This window comes from Salvelinus alpinus, chromosome 24, assembly GCF_045679555.1.
Source record: "Salvelinus alpinus chromosome 24, SLU_Salpinus.1, whole genome shotgun sequence".
In the NCBI taxonomy this organism is placed as follows: domain Eukaryota; kingdom Metazoa; phylum Chordata; class Actinopteri; order Salmoniformes; family Salmonidae; genus Salvelinus; species Salvelinus alpinus.
In genome coordinates this window covers 19713000-19729235 of record NC_092109.1, presented here as the reverse complement: position 1 = coordinate 19729235, position 16236 = coordinate 19713000, and the positions used below count along the sequence as shown (strand labels likewise).

General features: G+C 43.0%; 2 protein-coding genes across 3 annotated transcripts in view; both read left to right on the top strand.

The window, feature by feature from the left end:
- The first annotated feature begins 296 nt into the window (after positions 1-296).
- LOC139552293 (surfeit locus protein 4) lies at positions 297-8134 on the top strand. 2 transcript variants are annotated; one of them, XM_071363883.1, is made up of 7 exons: positions 366-533; positions 3931-3990; positions 4107-4293; positions 4669-4745; positions 4888-4931; positions 6046-6232; positions 6946-8134. In XM_071363883.1, exons 3-7 carry the CDS (start codon positions 4188-4190, stop codon positions 7210-7212), a joined length of 681 nt encoding a protein of 226 aa, XP_071219984.1. In that variant the 5' UTR covers positions 366-533; positions 3931-3990; positions 4107-4187; the 3' UTR covers positions 7213-8134. The 2 variants fall into 2 exon arrangements, with proteins under 2 accessions (XP_071219982.1, XP_071219984.1); XM_071363881.1 differs by lacking the exon at positions 3931-3990 and having other exon boundaries at positions 297-533.
- Positions 8135-10255: 2121 nt separating this feature from the next.
- Positions 10256-16236, top strand: part of ass1 (argininosuccinate synthase 1) — a 30577-nt gene continuing 24596 nt past the window's right edge. Inside the window, exons 1-3 of the mRNA XM_071363877.1 lie at positions 10256-10386; positions 10992-11137; positions 16159-16227. Of these exons, the coding sequence (XP_071219978.1) occupies positions 11036-11137; positions 16159-16227 (171 nt within the window). The 5' untranslated portion in view covers positions 10256-10386; positions 10992-11035. The remainder of the gene's footprint in view (positions 10387-10991; positions 11138-16158; positions 16228-16236) is intronic.

The following is a 16236-nucleotide window of genomic DNA, read 5'->3' as shown; positions in this document are numbered from 1 at the left end:
CTTCTCCAGAAATTCTGTCATTAAACAGTATAATAAAAGTACCCCAATATTCAAAATAGTCCATATTTAGTAGCTAACTATAGAATAGTAAAATGTGATCTTATACTCATAGAGTATGAAAATAAAAATCAGTCTGTAACATGCCAGTATTGAGTCACATTGAAGATGCTGCATGATACACTACAGTAGGCCATCTTGTCTAATGTCAATTAGGAATGGTCTCAGCTAATTGTGCCAACTTGTGTTTACATGACGCAAACATGGTATAACGACGAACCCCCTGGATTAGTGTACGTGGCACACAGCAGTCGGTAGAGCAGCTACGGGGGCTATCGTAGCAACGTGAAGCATTGTGGGGCAGAGGCGGCCTTCTCTTTATTGAGACCGGCAAGACTTGCTGAAGTAAATATCGGAGGCAGCAGACTTCTGTATTAGCTAATTAATAGTTTCTTGACTTATTACACTAAGCCTCAGTTTCTTTAGACATGGGGCAGGAGGAGCTTATGAGTCGAGCCGAAGATGTGGCGGACCAGGTAGCTAACTTCGTTGTTTCACAGGCTAAAGTTAGTTGTTAGCTAGCTAATGGCTTGCTAGCTAGGTTGCTAACTTTTCAGACCGATTCAGAGGAACAGCGGGTTCTAGCTAGGTAGCCACAGCTGCCTGAGTGGGTTATTCATTTATATCTTGTTAGCTAGCTAATATTACTTGCGCAATTAGCTAGCTACACGCATTATTTGCTAGATAACGTTAGGTAGACAAAGCTTGCCAACTATCAAACGCGTTAGGTAGCATGATGTAGGTAACTAATAACTGCAGCAGAATACAACTGCACATATTATTACAGTGCTTTCCCTAGCTACTTGTATTTAGGTAGCTCACATGCAAGCTACCTAGCCAGTGAACTTGGAAGCAATGATTCGTAATTCCCGGTTAACTAGTTAATGATGCAACTCTGGCCACACAGTCGCTTAGAATTCTCAACTTCACGATATGTAGCTAGCTGACGTTACCGTACTACTAAACATCTCATTCTCAATGGAGTTGTGGCGATGAGTTTTGGTGGAGTTAAGAATTCTCAGCTAGCCACACGGGTAACACACTATAGTTGACTGTCTATGCAAATTCACCCTCCCACAGAGACAACACACTCAACTTTTATAATGAAGTGTGTGTAAGAACACAATAGAAGAGTGTTGTGTAATGTACAAGACAGAGGCAGAAAAAGTTAACAAATTATTGTATGCCCCTTTGGTAAGTCTAGTTTTTTGCCCTGTGGATGAAATTGCAAGCCCCTTGGAATTCTGATCTTTAAGGGGACCGTGTCAAGAGCCATAGTTCAGGTTACAGAGCTGTTACACAGGTTGAAGATTGGACTGGAAGTCAAATGAATACAACACTATCGTGCTGTATTTCAGTCGATAGGAAGTCACAATATTTCCTCTCCTTCTATAGCCTACCACTATCCATGTGAACTTTTCTGTTTGCCCAGTTTACATACTCTCCTGACAGACATTAAGTAAAGGTGTAATATAGGCCTGCTACTTTATTCAAACACTGTTTTGAATAATCCCCAGCAGATACCAAATATTTAGTTCACCCCATTGACATTTTAGCATTGCTGTAAAATAGCATAGTCTGGAAATTTCACCTCTTAAATTGTTGTGCCATGAAACATGTCTTAGGATAGGCCTGTCCTATATTTTAAAGTCACATTTTAACAAGACAGTGCTGAAAATTCCTCACTAATAAGCTGTAAGCAAACAGTTCTGAACTAATGAAGGCTACTCGACTAGGCTTTAGCATCTCCTTTTAGGTCCTCTCTGATTGGCTGCTAGGCCCTCCCATTCGTGTGCTCTATGAATGACATGTGGGAGTTGTTGAACTGTGATAGGCCACCTCGAACCAGGCAGTGCTGATGTGTACTGAATGGTGGGAGGTGTTGTGGGATGGTTACTGTTCTTCTGATGTACTTTAGTAGGTAGACAATGATCAGTTCCAAAGTATTGGAGGGAAGCCAACATATGGAGGTTTATTGAATGTAGGGCAGTTGGTTTTTGTTCAAGTTAAACTAAGTGAGCAGGGCTTGATTTCACACACACGGTAGTCGCAGGTGCTAATAATCTGAAACAGGAGATATTTATTATGCAGAATTTAGAGAATCTCAAATCAAACTTTATTGATCACATACACATGGTTAGCAGATGTCATTGCGAGTGTAGCGAAATGCTTGTGCTTCTATTTTTAATTTTTTTATTTTTCACCATTATTTCACCAGGTAGGCTAGTTGAGAACAGGTTCTCATTTATAACTGCGACCTGGCCAAGATAAAGCATAGCAGTGTGAACAGACAACAACACAGAGTTACACATGGAGTAAACAATAAACAAGTCAATAACACAGTAGGGAAAAAAATTAAAGAAATTAGTCTATATACATTGTGTGTAAAAGGCATGAGGAGGTAGGCAATAAATAGGCCATAGGAGCGAATAATTACAATTTAGCAGATTAACACTGGAGTGATAAATCATCAGATGATCATGTGCAAGTAGAGATACGGGTGTGCAAAAGAGCAGAAAAGTAAGTAAATAAAAACAGTAAGGGGATGAGGTAGGTAAATTGGGTGGGCTGTTTACAGATGGACTATGTACAGCTGCAGCGATCAGTTAGCTGCTCAGATAGCAGATGTTTAAAGTTGGTGAGGGAAATAAAAGTCTCCAACTTCAGCGATTTTTGCAATTCGTTCCAGTCACAGGCAGCAGAGAACTGGAAGGAAAGGCGGCCAAATTCTAGTTCCGATAGTGCAGCAATATCTAACATGTATAACATGTAATCTAACAATTCCACAACAACCAACCAAATCTAAGTAAAGGAATGGAATAAGAATATATACATATAAATATATGGATAAGCAATGACAGAGCGGCATAGGCAAAATGGTATGAAATAAAGTATATACATATGAGATGAGTAATGCAAGATATGTAAACATTATTAAAGTGGCATTATTAAAGTGACTAGTGAAGCATTTATTAAAGTGGCCAATGATTTCAAGTCTATGTAGGCAGCTGCCTCTCTTTGCTTCTGATGGCTGTTAACAGTCTGATAGCCTTGAGATAGAAGCTGTTTTTCAGTCTCTCGGTCACAGCTTTGATGCACCTGTACTGACCTCGCCTTCTGGATGGTAGCGGGGTGAACAGGCAGTGTCTCGGGTGGTTGTCCTTGATGATCTTTTTGGCCTCGGGTGCTGTAGGTGTCCTGGAGGGCAGGTAGTTTGCCCCCGGTGATGCGTTGTGCAGACTGCACCACCCTCTGGAGAGCCTTGCGGTATCTGCAGTTGTTTCTAACCTAGTACGTAGTACTTTGAGACTGACACAAAGCAGGGTGCTTTTCTATGAGAGCCTGTATTGGTCCAACTTGTCATTAAATATACCATCTTCTAGGGCCTCCCGAGTGGCGCAGCGGTCTAAGGCACTGCATCGCAGTACTAGAGGTGTCACTACAGATCCGGGTTCAATCCCGGGCTGTATCACAACCGGCCGTGATCGGGAGTCCCATAGGCCAGCGCACAATTGGCTCCGCGTTAGTGGAGGGTTTGGCCGGGGGGGTCTTTACTTGGCTCATCGTGCTCTAGCGACTCCTTGTAGCGCGCCAGGCACCTGCAGGTTGACCTCGGTCGTCAGGTGAACAGTGTTTCCTCCGACACATTGGTGCGTCTGGCTTCCGGGTTAAGCGGGCTGGTGTTAAGAAGCGCGGTTTGGCGGGTCATGTTTCATAGGACGCATGACTCGACCTTTGCCTCCTGAGTCCGTTGGGGAGTTGTAGCGATGAGACAAGATCGAAATTGGGGAGAAAAAGGGAGTTAAAAAAAAAAATATATATATATATATATATCTCCTCTTCTTACCTTTTTCCCTGCTGAAATGCTACCAGCTGGCCTACTCTGTCTCTTCTCCCAAATTGCTTCTGGAAGGACCTTTCATGTAATCTCCCGTAGGTTTTCAGTATATTTATTTACTCTTTCACTGTCAATGCTAGTGTCTGCTGAAATGTCAATGTACTGTATGTCAGATGTTGGCCTAAATGTCCCTTTCCCCTCTCTCTCCCAGTTCTTGCGGGTGACGAAGCAGTACCTGCCTCACCTGGCTCGGCTGTGTCTAATCAGCACCTTCCTGGAGGACGGCATCCGTATGTGGTTCCAGTGGAACGAGCAAAAGGACTACATCGAGGCGACGTGGGGCTGTGGCTACTTCCTGGCCACCTGCTTTGTGCTGCTCAACCTCACAGGACAGCTTGGTGAGCAAGGCTGGGATAATTAGCCTGTTAGTGTCATCAATGTAAACAAACAGCAATCTGCATAGGTCCAGATAGGGTCCATGCATGGATTGAAAAAAACCTGTTCAGTAGAAAGTCAATCTGGGTTCGTTCCCAAGCCCCATGATGTGATCATTCATTAACTGTCGACGAAATTTGAGTGGTTAGTGTGGTGTGGGCCTAAGACTGTAGAATGATGACCCCATGCTGTCTTTGAAAGCTGGGGAAAGATACAGGAGTTGTATTAAGTGGGAATGCCACCCCTTTTGGGGAAGATAGGGTACAGTTGTGCGGTTCAATTGAACAAGTTTCTGCAATCCTAACCTTCTGTCTTACTTTTCCCCCCCGCTGCAACAGGTGGCTGTGTCCTTATCCTCAGTAGAAATTTTGTACAGTATGCCTGCTTTGGATTATTTGGAGTCATAGCTCTACAGGTGAGGAAATATCTCATCTATTGGCATTGCATTTCATGCACCTTTCTGTGATTTTGGGCTGACAACCCGGACACTGGCTATGTTCATGAATTTCTGGCTATGTAATATTTCGTGCTGAATTTCTTTTACTTGTTTTTTCCAGACGGTTGCATACAGTATTTTATGGGATATAAAATTTCTGATGAGGTAGGTCTCTTCCAATAACTTGATGAATAATATTTTTACATATTAAATTGAAAATATGCAATTGACTTTAGTCTCTTGTACATGACCAATTATATTAGTTGTTTAAGTGTCTTTAAACCTTAGGTACGTTTTCCACTGTCTGTCTGTCCCACTAATTTTATACCCCCATACATTGAACCAGTGTTGTAGTTGAGTCACTAAACCTTGAGGTTGAGTCACAAGTCCCCTATGCACAAGTCAGAGTCGAGTCATTAGCCCCTATGGCTGAAGTCCAAGTCACCAATGGTCGAGTCACGAGTCCATCAATTTATAATTGGACTTATGCAATTGTGTCTAGTAGCCACCATTTGACCACTGTCATAAAAAAATTCAACTATTCATCACTAGCTCACAAGTTCTACTCAGGAGTTCTACTTATTTACTACATAAATTAATGGTAAGTCAGGCTTTCAGCTACTTTTCTTTTAATTGCCCACTGATAGTGTAGAATTTTTTTCTTGCAAAATGAAAACTGAATGGAGGCTTATCAGAATGTGGCTATGGGATGAAGGGGGACAGTGGAAGGGTATGGCGAGGCAACACATTGAAAGATGGACTATTTTTCTATACTCAAGGCCAGAGAGAGACAAATGGCTAAACTGTTGTTTTACTATTCAACTCAATACTAGTGTTTTCAATTTTGTAAAGGAGTTTGTGTTTCTTAACCAGGCAAAGCTAAATAGTAGACTGGTGACTGGTGGTTACGGGGAAACAAGAGAGTCACTTGCGTGATGTGTAGCCAATGATCGGAGAGGAGTCTGCCTTCCCACAATCATCGCTTGCGCTCCCGCAGCTCACCAGCTGATGTAGGCTGCGTGTGCCGGGTGTGGCGCTTCCTTCCCACTGCGAGAGAACAGAACCCTCGCTGCTGAGCACATCCAGTGTTGCTAATATTCTGCTTATCATAGTAGCCTATCCAGTCCAAGTGCAAATACAAGTCACAAGAAGGCGAGTCACAAGTCATGAAAATCTGGACTCGAGTCAGACTCGAGTACTGCAGCACTGCGTTGAACTAAGTATTGGTCTTATTTCCCCTCTCCTACACAATGTCTTCCTCCCCCCATTCCTCTATCAGGAACCTTGCTCTTGGCGGTGGACTCCTGCTGTTACTAGCGGAGTCACGTTCAGAAGGGAAGAGCATGTTCGCTGGCGTCCCCTCCATGGGGGAGAGCTCACCAAAGCAGTACATGCAGCTGGGAGGTAGAGTCCTGTTGGTGCTCATGTTCATGACCCTGCTGCACTTTGACCCCAGCTTCTTCTCGGTGAGTAGGCCATCACCCTGCCTCTATGGTACCACTCAGCAGGGACTAAAGCCGGAGGAGAATAAGCTGTGTAATGCATTTTCTCATGGACATATGTGGAGATCAAGCTGAGTTTGTGTCAAATCAAATTCTATTGGTCACATACACATATTTAGCAGATGTTATTGCCGGTGTAGCGAAATGCTTGGGTTCCTAGCTCCGACAGTGCAGTAGTATCTAACAGTTCACAACAATACACACATCTAAAGAGAAATAATGGAATTAAGAAATATATAAATTAAGAAATATATATTAGGACGAGCAATGTCGGAGTGGCATTGACTAAAATACAGTAGAATAGAATACAGTATATGAGATGAGTAAAACAGTACAGTATGTAAACATGATTAAAGTGACCAGTGATTCCATGTCTATGTATATATGGCAGCAGCCTCAAAGGTGCAGGGTTGAGGAACCGGGTGGTAGCTGGCTAGTGATGGCTATTTAACAGTCTGAGAAGCTGTTTTTCAGTCTCTCGGTCTTGGCTTTGATGCATGTGGGGTGTTGATAGTTTTTGTTAAGCTTATAAACAATAATTTTAGATTTGTATGGTATTTAGAAATTTGATGGCCTAAGTGCTGCATTCCATTAACAGGATCTGTTGCAATGGTTGTACTGTATTATTGGTGGTTCAGTCTGACTCCTGACCCAAGTGTCCCTCTCCACTCCCCCAGATCCTCCAGAACATGGTGGGCACGGCTCTCATCATTCTGGTGGCCATTGGCTTCAAGACCAAGCTGGCCGCCCTGACCCTGGTAATATGGCTGCTGGCCATCAACGTCTACTTCAACGCCTTTTGGACGGTGCCCGCCTACAAGCCTATGCATGACTTTCTCAAGTACGACTTCTTCCAGACCACGTCCGTCATCGGAGGGCTGCTGTTGGTCGTAGCACTGGGGCCCGGCGGGGTGTCCATGGACGAGAAGAAGAAGGAGTGGTAGGGAGAGGGAGATGCACAAACACCACTAACCCCAGGACACACAAGGACCATCCACAGCAACCTCTCCCTCCACCGTTCTGTCTCCTCCTTTTCTTTTTTCACATTTTGTTTTCCAGCTGCTGTTTGTTTTTATGAGGTCAATATGGTCGGTACTGGATTATTTTATACACCTATTTATGTCCCCTTTATTTTGGTGGCAAGGAAAAAGTCAGATTTTGAATAAACTGTCAAAGTGCAAAGTAACTAATTCATGAGTGATGGGTGGATGGAAAAAATAACTTGGTTCTGTGTTGGAGAGGTATGAATATCACAATGTATTTATGGATGTTATCATAACCTTTCAGAAAGAAACAGTTTTTTGTGAATAGCTGAAAAACAGTGGTGAGTACGTGTATCAGTTTGCTGGCCAAGGAAGACGCCAATCCTTTCCTGCTTGTTGGACCATCTGTGACTTGCTCATATCAATACTGAGACCTCAGGCACTGAATACGATACGATTCTCCCTCACTCTGTAGGTTGCCATCTTCCCCGCTTTGCAGAAGCCCCAGGCCTCATCCTTACACACATCCAGTCCCATGGCTGTGACTCATGGATTGCAAATGGAGATGAGTTGTGGGGGATGTGTGCATTGTATACTACTATTCAAAATGGTGGATTGAAGTTGTGCTTGATTGAATATTGAAACAATTGTTAGCACCAGAACTATTTTTTGGGGCGCTTTGTTCTGTACATCTAGGGCAAATGCCTAATTAGTAACTGTATTTTAACAGGGCAGTAGTGGGAGTTTGACATTTGTGAAACGCCATATTCCTCAATCTAAAGAAGCAAGCAGAACTGAAGAGTCAGCAATCACCCTGACTTTCCTTTGTTCAGTGTTTTTGCTTTATACTGTATAAGGAAATAAAAATCTTGAGTTTATTGATTATCAGAAGTTTATATAGTATTTTTAATTGTTTTTCAGAGATCATGGAAAATTGCAAAAAGCATCTGCTTGATCTCAAAATTTTTATATTGAGGTTTTTATCATTCTTGCTCTATTAATCTTTGGCTAAACTCACAACCAGGGGCCGGTCTTCTTCCCCTTCTGACTCATTTATTTTTATTTAACCTTTATTTAACCAGGCAAGTCAGTTAAGAACAAATTCTTATTTACAGTGATGGCCTACCAAAAAGGCCTCGGTGACGGGATAGGATTAAAAAAGATATAAATATAGGACAAAACACACATCACGACAAGAGAGACAACACTAGATAAAGAGAGACCAAAGAAAACAACATAGCATGATAGCAACACATGACAACAACATGGTAGCGACACAAAACATGGATCAAATCATTGGGCACAGACAACAGCACAAAGGGCTAGAAGGTAGCGACAACAACACATCACGGAAAGCAGCCACAACTGTCAGTAAGAGTGTCAATGATTGAGTCTTTGAAGAGATGTCCAGTTAGAGTGATTGTTGCAGCTTGTTCCAGTCGCTGCAGCGAACTGAAAAGACGAGCGACCCAGGGATGTGTGTGCTTTGGGGACCTTTAATAGAATGTGACTGTCAGAACGGTGTATGTGGAGGATGAGGGCTGCAGTAGATATCTCAGAAAGGGGAGAGTGAGGCCTAAGAGGGTTTTATAAATAAGCATCAACTAGTGGGTCTTGCAACAGGTATACAAAGATGACCAGTTTACAGAGGGGTATAGAGTGCAGTGATGTATCCTATAAGGAGCATTGGAGGCAAATCTGATGGCTCTAGAGCACCCTTACCAGCCAATCTGTAAATTACGTCTCCGTAATCTAGCATGGGTAGGATGGTCATCTGAATCGGGGTTAGTTTGACAGCTGGGGTGAAAGAGGAGCGATTACGATAGAGGAAACCCAGTCTAGATTTAACTTTAGCCTGCAGCTTTGATATGTGCTGAGAGAAGGACAGTGTACCGTCTAGCCATACTCCCAAGTACTTGTATAAGGTGACTACCTCAAGCTCTAAACCCTCAGAGGTAGTAATCACACCTGTGGGGAGAGGGGCGTTCTTCTTACCAAACCACATGACCTTTGTTTTGGAGTTGTTCAGAACAAGGTTAAGGGTAGAGAAAGCTTGTTGGACACTAAGAAAGCCTTGTTGTGAGCATTTAACTCAAAATCTGGGGAGGGGCCAGCTGAGTATAAAACTGTATCACCTGCATATAAATGAATGAGAGCTTCCTACTGCCTGAGCTATGTTGATGTAAATTGAAAAGAGCGTGGGGCCTAGGATTGAGCCTTGGGGTACTCCCTTTGTGACAGGCAGTGGCTGAGACAGCAGATTTTCTGACTCATCACACCCATTCCATACACCCCCTCCAAAGGTAGTCGAGTTTTGATTGGCTGTTGGTGTTCCTGAATTTTGCAATTACTGCAGCCCTGCTGCAGCCTGTGAGTAAAACTAACCTGTCACTAAAACCTAAAACCAATACTATTGCCATCTTCTGGCTGTGGTTAATCCTTACCACATACATGTGAACTCCTACTTTCCTATATTCCTTTCATCCTTTCCTTGCTTCCTTTCCTCTTTTCCTAACTTTCTTTCCTCTACTGGCTGTGGTTAATCCCTACCACATACATGTGAACTTTTCCTTTCCTAGCTTCCTTTCCTTCCCTACCACCCTTTCCTCTCCTCCATCCCTGTCTCACTTTCCTTATCTCCTTTCCTAGTTCATTTCCACCTATCCTAGTTTCCTTTCCTTGCTTCCTTAATTCTCTTTCCTCTAAAGGAATAAGCTAGGAAGGACATGAGGAAGGGAGGTATGGAATGAAAGGAAATTAGGAAATTAAGCTAGTAAAGGAGGAAAAGAAAGGGAGTTTGGATATTAAATGAAAGGGAGTGAGGAAAGGAATCTAGGAAAGAAAAGGAGTTCACATGTATGTGGTAGGAATTAACCACAGCCAGTAGACAGGAAAGGAAGAAAATAAAAGGAGCTAGGAAAGGGAGCAAAGAAATGCAGATAGGAATCTAGGAAAGAAAATGAGTTCACTTGTATGTGGTAGGGGTTAACAACAGCCAGTAGATGGCGATACTATTACTGAAAGGCTGCAGCTGTATATAAAATCTCGCCCAATACATTTGCACACGCGTTCCGTTCACGGTGGAGACCAGACTGGAGAGAAGACTTCATTTCGCACTGTCAAGCTTTTAGAACGGTAAATACATATATCATTGTAAAATGGCGTCACCTATATTTTAAATATTTAACTTTACATTTGGCTTGCTATCAAAACATCAAACGGGATAACGGTCATATCGTGCGTGATTGCTGCTGATTATTGAGTCCATGGTAGCTAACTAACGACTGATTCGAATGCAACAGTTGGTATTTCAGTGAAGCGTGTTAGCTAGCTAGCCAACTAGGTAGCTAATAAACAAATGTTATTTGCCGCATGCTTTTTAACAACAGGTGTTGAATAACAGTAGAATACTTAATAATATAACATGCGTGGTTTACATGTGTGCATTTATTGAGCGAAAGCATTTGGAACCTGCTCTCCATTAAATATTTACAGATGTTTGTAACCATAGTCATTGTTATGCGATTGGAGATTGCTACTAGTTTCTATAATGATATTCTTTCAGGAAAATGGATGGATGTCATCATCCTTCCATTTTCCACCCTGCATCCAGTCACAGCCTTATGAATACGCGAGTATGTTCAGGATAGAAGATGATTGGAGATTTCCGTAATTGTATTACTCCAATTAATTTTCTATATGGAAAAATTCTGTATTTTCATTGTATAATTCGCCCCCAGACACAACAGCCCCCTTTGACCTGCATCATTTGAAAATCATCATCATGTCGAAAGGCACAGTGGTTCTGGCCTACAGCGGAGGACTGGACACCTCCTGTATCTTGGTGTGGTTGAAGGAAGAAGGATATGATGTCATCACATACTTGGTAAAGAACAGTGTGTGACAGGTGGGGCCAATATAACTTGGGGTTGGACAGCACACACCCATCCAGTTGGTGCTCTCCTTTATTGTAGGTCAACCTATTAGATCCTAAATATTTCACTTGTGCAGCTGAAACCCCAGTGAATGTTCATTTCATGCAGTATTCGGTATTTGTAAAGAAGGGATTAATTCACCATAGCAGTGAGTTAACCGCCCACAAAAGTGCTATCTGGCTGCATAATGCTGGTGAAAAGCAGTCTAGATTAACTTTTTGCCCTTAGGCCAGTTCAGAACTGCACACAATGCAGATTTTTCTATTGTGTAACTGTTTATTCATTGTCTGGCTAGAGAAAGGGGTGGGTATGCTGAAGGGCTATGGCACCTCCTGTTGGTTTTGGGCGGGCAGGAAGGCACTGTCCCAATCGGCAACCTGTTTTTCTTGTTGAAATCCCTGTCTGCTCATGTTAGGTTGTGATAGAAAAACCTCTGCCAAGCAAGCATTCAGAATACCACAGAGGCAGACAAAGACAGGCACAGCTACCTCAGTTAAGTGGAACAATGGCTTGCCCCCCCCCCCCCCCCCCAAGTGTATTTTTTAGTTGATTAAATGAGAGAGATGTACTTATTGTCCATGAACTTGCAGAGAACAGATGGCTTTATGCTCACAACCCGACACACTAAGGGCCTGAAAGCTATGGGTCAGCTGCAGTGTAGCACCATTTGAGCAATTGTAGGGGGTGAAGTGCCTTTCTCAAAGGCACAACGGCAGTCAATGGTATCTACAGTGCATTCGGAAAGTATTCAGACCCCTTGACCTTTTTACATGTTTTGTTACAACCTTATTCTAACATGGATGAAAGTTCTTTTTCACTCATCAATCTACATACATTACCCATAATGACAAAGCAAAAACAGGTCTTTAGAAAATGTTGCACATTTATAATACCTTTATCACATTTACGTAAGTATTCAGACCCTTTACTCAGTACTTTGTTGAAGCACCTTTGGCAGCGACTACAGCGTTGAGTCTTCTTAGGTATGACCCTACAAGCTTGGCACACCTGTATTAGGGGAGTTTCTCCCATTCTTCTCTGCAGATCCTCTCAAGCTCTGTCAGGTTGGATGGGAAGCGTTGTTGCACAGCTATTTTCAGGTCTCTCCAGAGATGTTTGATCGGGTTCAAGTCTGGTCTCTGGCTGGGCTACTCAGGAACATTCAGAACCTTGTCCCGAAGCCACTCCTGCGTTGTCTTGGCTGTGTGCTTAGGGTCGTTGTTCTGTTGGAAGGTGAACATTCACCCCTGTCTTGAGCTCTCTGGACCAGGTTTTTATCAAGGATCTCTCTGCTCCATTCATTTTTGCCTCAATCCTTTTCATTTTTTATTTATTTATATATATTTATTTTTTAATTTATCCCCTTTTCTCCCCAATTTTCGTGGTATCCAATCGCTAGTAATTACTATCTTGTCTCATCGCTACAACTCCCGTACGGGCTCGGGAGAGACGAAGGTCGAAAGCCATGCGTCCTCAGAAGCACAACCCAACCAAGCCGCACTGCTTCTTAACACAGCGCGCCTCCAACCCGGAAGCCAGCCGCACCAATGTGTCGGAGGAAACACCGTGCACCTGGCCCCCTTGGTTAGCGCGCACTGCGCCCGGCCCGCCACAGGAGTCGCTGGAGCGCGATGAGACAAGGATATCCCTACCTAACCCGGACGACGCTAGGCCAATTGTGCGTCGCCCCACGGACCTCCCGGTCGCAGCCGGCTGCGACAGAGCCTGGGCGCGAACCCAGAGACTCTGGTGGCGCAGCTAGCACTGCGATGCAGTGCCCTAGACCACTGCGCCACCCGGGAGGCCCCATCTTTGCCTCAATCCTGACGTGTCTCCCTATCCCTGCCTCTGAAAAACATCCCCGCACCATGATGCTGCCACAAACGCTTCACCTTAGGAATGGTTTTTGGTTTACGTGACTCTTGGCATTCAGGCCAAAGACTTCAATCTTGGTTTCATCGGACCAGATAATCTCGTTTCTCATGGTCAGAGTCCTTTAGGTGCCTTTTGGCAAACTCCAAGCAGACTGTCATGTGTCTTTTACTGAGGAGTGGCTTCCATCTGCCAGCTCTAGGAAGAGTCTTGGTGGTTCCAAACTTCTTCCATTTAAGAATGATGGAGGCCACTGTGTTCTTGGGGACCTTCAATGCTGCAGACATTTTTTGGTACCCTTCCACAGATCTGTGCCTTGACACAATCCTGTCGCGGATCTCTATGGACAATTTCTTCAAACTCATGGCTTGGTTTTTGCTCTGACATGCACTGTCAACTGTGGGACCTTATATAGACAGGTGTGTGCCTTTCCAAATCATGTCCAATTAATTGAATTTACCACAGGTGGACTCCAATTAAGTTGTAGAAACATCTCAAGGATGATCAATGGAAACAGAATGCACCTGAGCTCAATTGCGAGTCTCATAGCAAAGGGTCCGAATAATTATGTAAATAATAGTGATGCACTGATAGGAAGTTTTTGGCCGATTCCAATATTTTCTTTGCCAAAAAAAACCCGATACCGATATAACATTTTTTTGCGGACTTTTAAGAATTCTAGTACAGTTAAATAGTTAACACACACATAGACGCAGCAGTCTAAGGCACTGCATCTGTGCCAGAAGCGTCACTACAGTCCCTTGTTTAAATCCAGGCTGTATCCCATCCGGCCGTGATTGGGAGTATCATAGGGACGTGGATGTTTTGGAGTCTGATAACTCAGAGGAGGACGTTGGGAAACAAGCAGACTGTTTTCATTGATCCCCAATCCTTAGGTAAAGCTGTACAGTGAAATATGAATGTCAATACACAGAATAGGCTGACGGGGGAGGTGATTTCACACAGTCAGTCCCGCGATAAGAGCTACAACGCTAATATTTGCATAAACTCTTCACAGTTGTGTTCTGTGGGCGTCACCGAGTAGACTGATACCCCATTTCATTGCTTCACATTCCAACCTTGTTTAACATTATCTAGTCTGAATATGGCATGATTCTACCAATTGTAACCTTCTGCATCACTTTCAAAGAGTTACTTTTATTTTGAAAGCAAACCGCAAATTCCACCGTGCCTAATCCTTATTGTGGCGAGCTTCACAACACGGTCTGGTCGAGCCTCACTAGCCAGATGAAGCTAGCAGGCTGCTTATAACGTTAGCTTTGGGAAACAGGGTTAAGTAGCTGGCTAGCTATTTATTTTCATGAACTGAAGTTCAATTTCAATAGGCGAACAACAAGTGGCTACCTAGCTAATACTTACTCACAAGGATTCCTAAATCATTGCTAAGAATAATGAGTGATTGCAGTTTCTACTGGTCATTGTGTTCAGGCTGGTTGTATTGGTGCTAGCTAGATACCAAGCTAAAGCTAGCTACCCCAGAAGTTGCAGTCAAACAAATTATGCTTTATTACCAACGTGGTATTATAAACACATCGTTCTTGGCCGGTGTTTACTTGTTTGCAGACTTTTTTTGTTTAGCTTTGACAGTGCTACTGATAGTAGTGGTGGCGCTTGGCTTGCATGTGCAAATTCAGAACACAACATTTTATAATAGAAATGTGTTATTTAACGTGTCAAATAGTGTTATTTGACATGTATCTTTTTTGACATGCAAAGACCCAAAGGGCGTTCCATAATATGTCGTGAAGCTAATAGCAGTGACACTACTATTACTGTGTAACTCCGGTAGGGCAACGTGTACCGGTGCTCGACCAGTCGGTGAAAGCCAACATCTCCCACGACAGTGAATGGTTGATTGTCAAGGGCAATGAATTCCATTATCTTGGCGTTAATGGATTTCGCCTTTGAGTTGTCTCGTTGAAATGTTCTTACTCTTTCAAATGACTGCTCGATCCACACAGCAGACATTGTGGGCTAGGTTAGGAATGCTGCGTTGCATGTGTAGCGCAACATTTTACGTGGCGTCATTACGTCATATAGGTATGCACGTCAGCTTTGACATCGGTGTTGCACATCGGCGTTAAACTAGACATCGGGCCGATGTTGGCATTTTAGCTAATATCGTCCGATTCCGATATGGTCACCGATATGCATCCCTAGTAAATAAGGTATTTCTGTTTTCGCTTTGTCATTATGGGTTGTTGTGTATAGATTGCAGAGGATTTAAAATATATATAATCCATTTTAGATTAAGGCTGTTTCGTAACAAAATGTGTAGAAAGTCAAGAGGTCTGAATACTTTCTGAAGGCACTGTATGTTCATGCCAGAAATCCTGCGGTTGCCGGCTCACTACGCACCTGATTTTCCCGTCTGAGCTGGGTTTTGTTAAGTCTTAGTTTATGAGTTACCGGTCAAAAGGAGAAAGACATGGTTAATCAACAATCTCAGCAGAAATCCCTCCATGATATTCATGGAGCAGCAGTGCACTGCTAGACTGTGTGGAACTATGTCAGTGTTATCATGTCATAGATGTGACCTGAATGTTAAAATGGTGGGCGACGGGACTTCAGCAGCCAATCCGTGACAATCAATAGATTTGGTCCCTGGTGAGAAGGACCTGGGATGAAGACACAGGCCTTTTTTCTCTGGCCTCCTTTTGAAAAAGGTCAAAGGTAATTGAGGAGAAGCAGCAAGAAGAGGGAAAGTGGAAAAAAGTATGCTTGTGTGAAATGGGACTACTTTTCCAATCGTGTCAACAGGAAAAGTACTTTTACAGGGTGGAATCCCAAAATGTCTAAAGTGATCAAAAACTAATTTTGCTAGTTGTGCAAGACATTTTATAAATAGAAGGATAAGTAGCATATTGTTTTTAAATGTTTGCATGCTCTTCTCCTTTGAGAAAATAGCTGATTCAAAGAGTGTATGGCAGAATTCAAAACTCTGATTTTCTGACTAAGTGCTCTCGTAAAAAACATGCTAATGAAGTTTGGAGAACATTAAATATTTTCACTGAAACACTGCTGTAGTATACTATTTTAGGCACCAGTTGATTAGATGTAACAAACTCTCTTCTTGCAGGCCAATATTGGACAAGAAGAGGACTTTGATGCTGCAAAGAAGAAAGCAGAGAGTCTTGGAGCAAAGAAGGTAAAAAGC

What these genes read in the sequence shown, in the direction of transcription:
- LOC139552293 (XM_071363881.1), top strand. Translation starts at nt 486, where the DNA reads ATGGGGCAGGAGGAGCTTATGAGTCGAGCCGAAGATGTGGCGGACCAG. An exon ending in CAACCTCACAGGACAGCTTG is followed by an intron (nt 4,294 to 4,668) that starts GTGAGCAAGGCT and finishes CCGCTGCAACAG; the next exon opens with GTGGCTGTGTCCTTATCCTC. An exon ending in TTGACCCCAGCTTCTTCTCG is followed by an intron (nt 6,233 to 6,945) that starts GTGAGTAGGCCA and finishes CCACTCCCCCAG; the next exon opens with ATCCTCCAGAACATGGTGGG.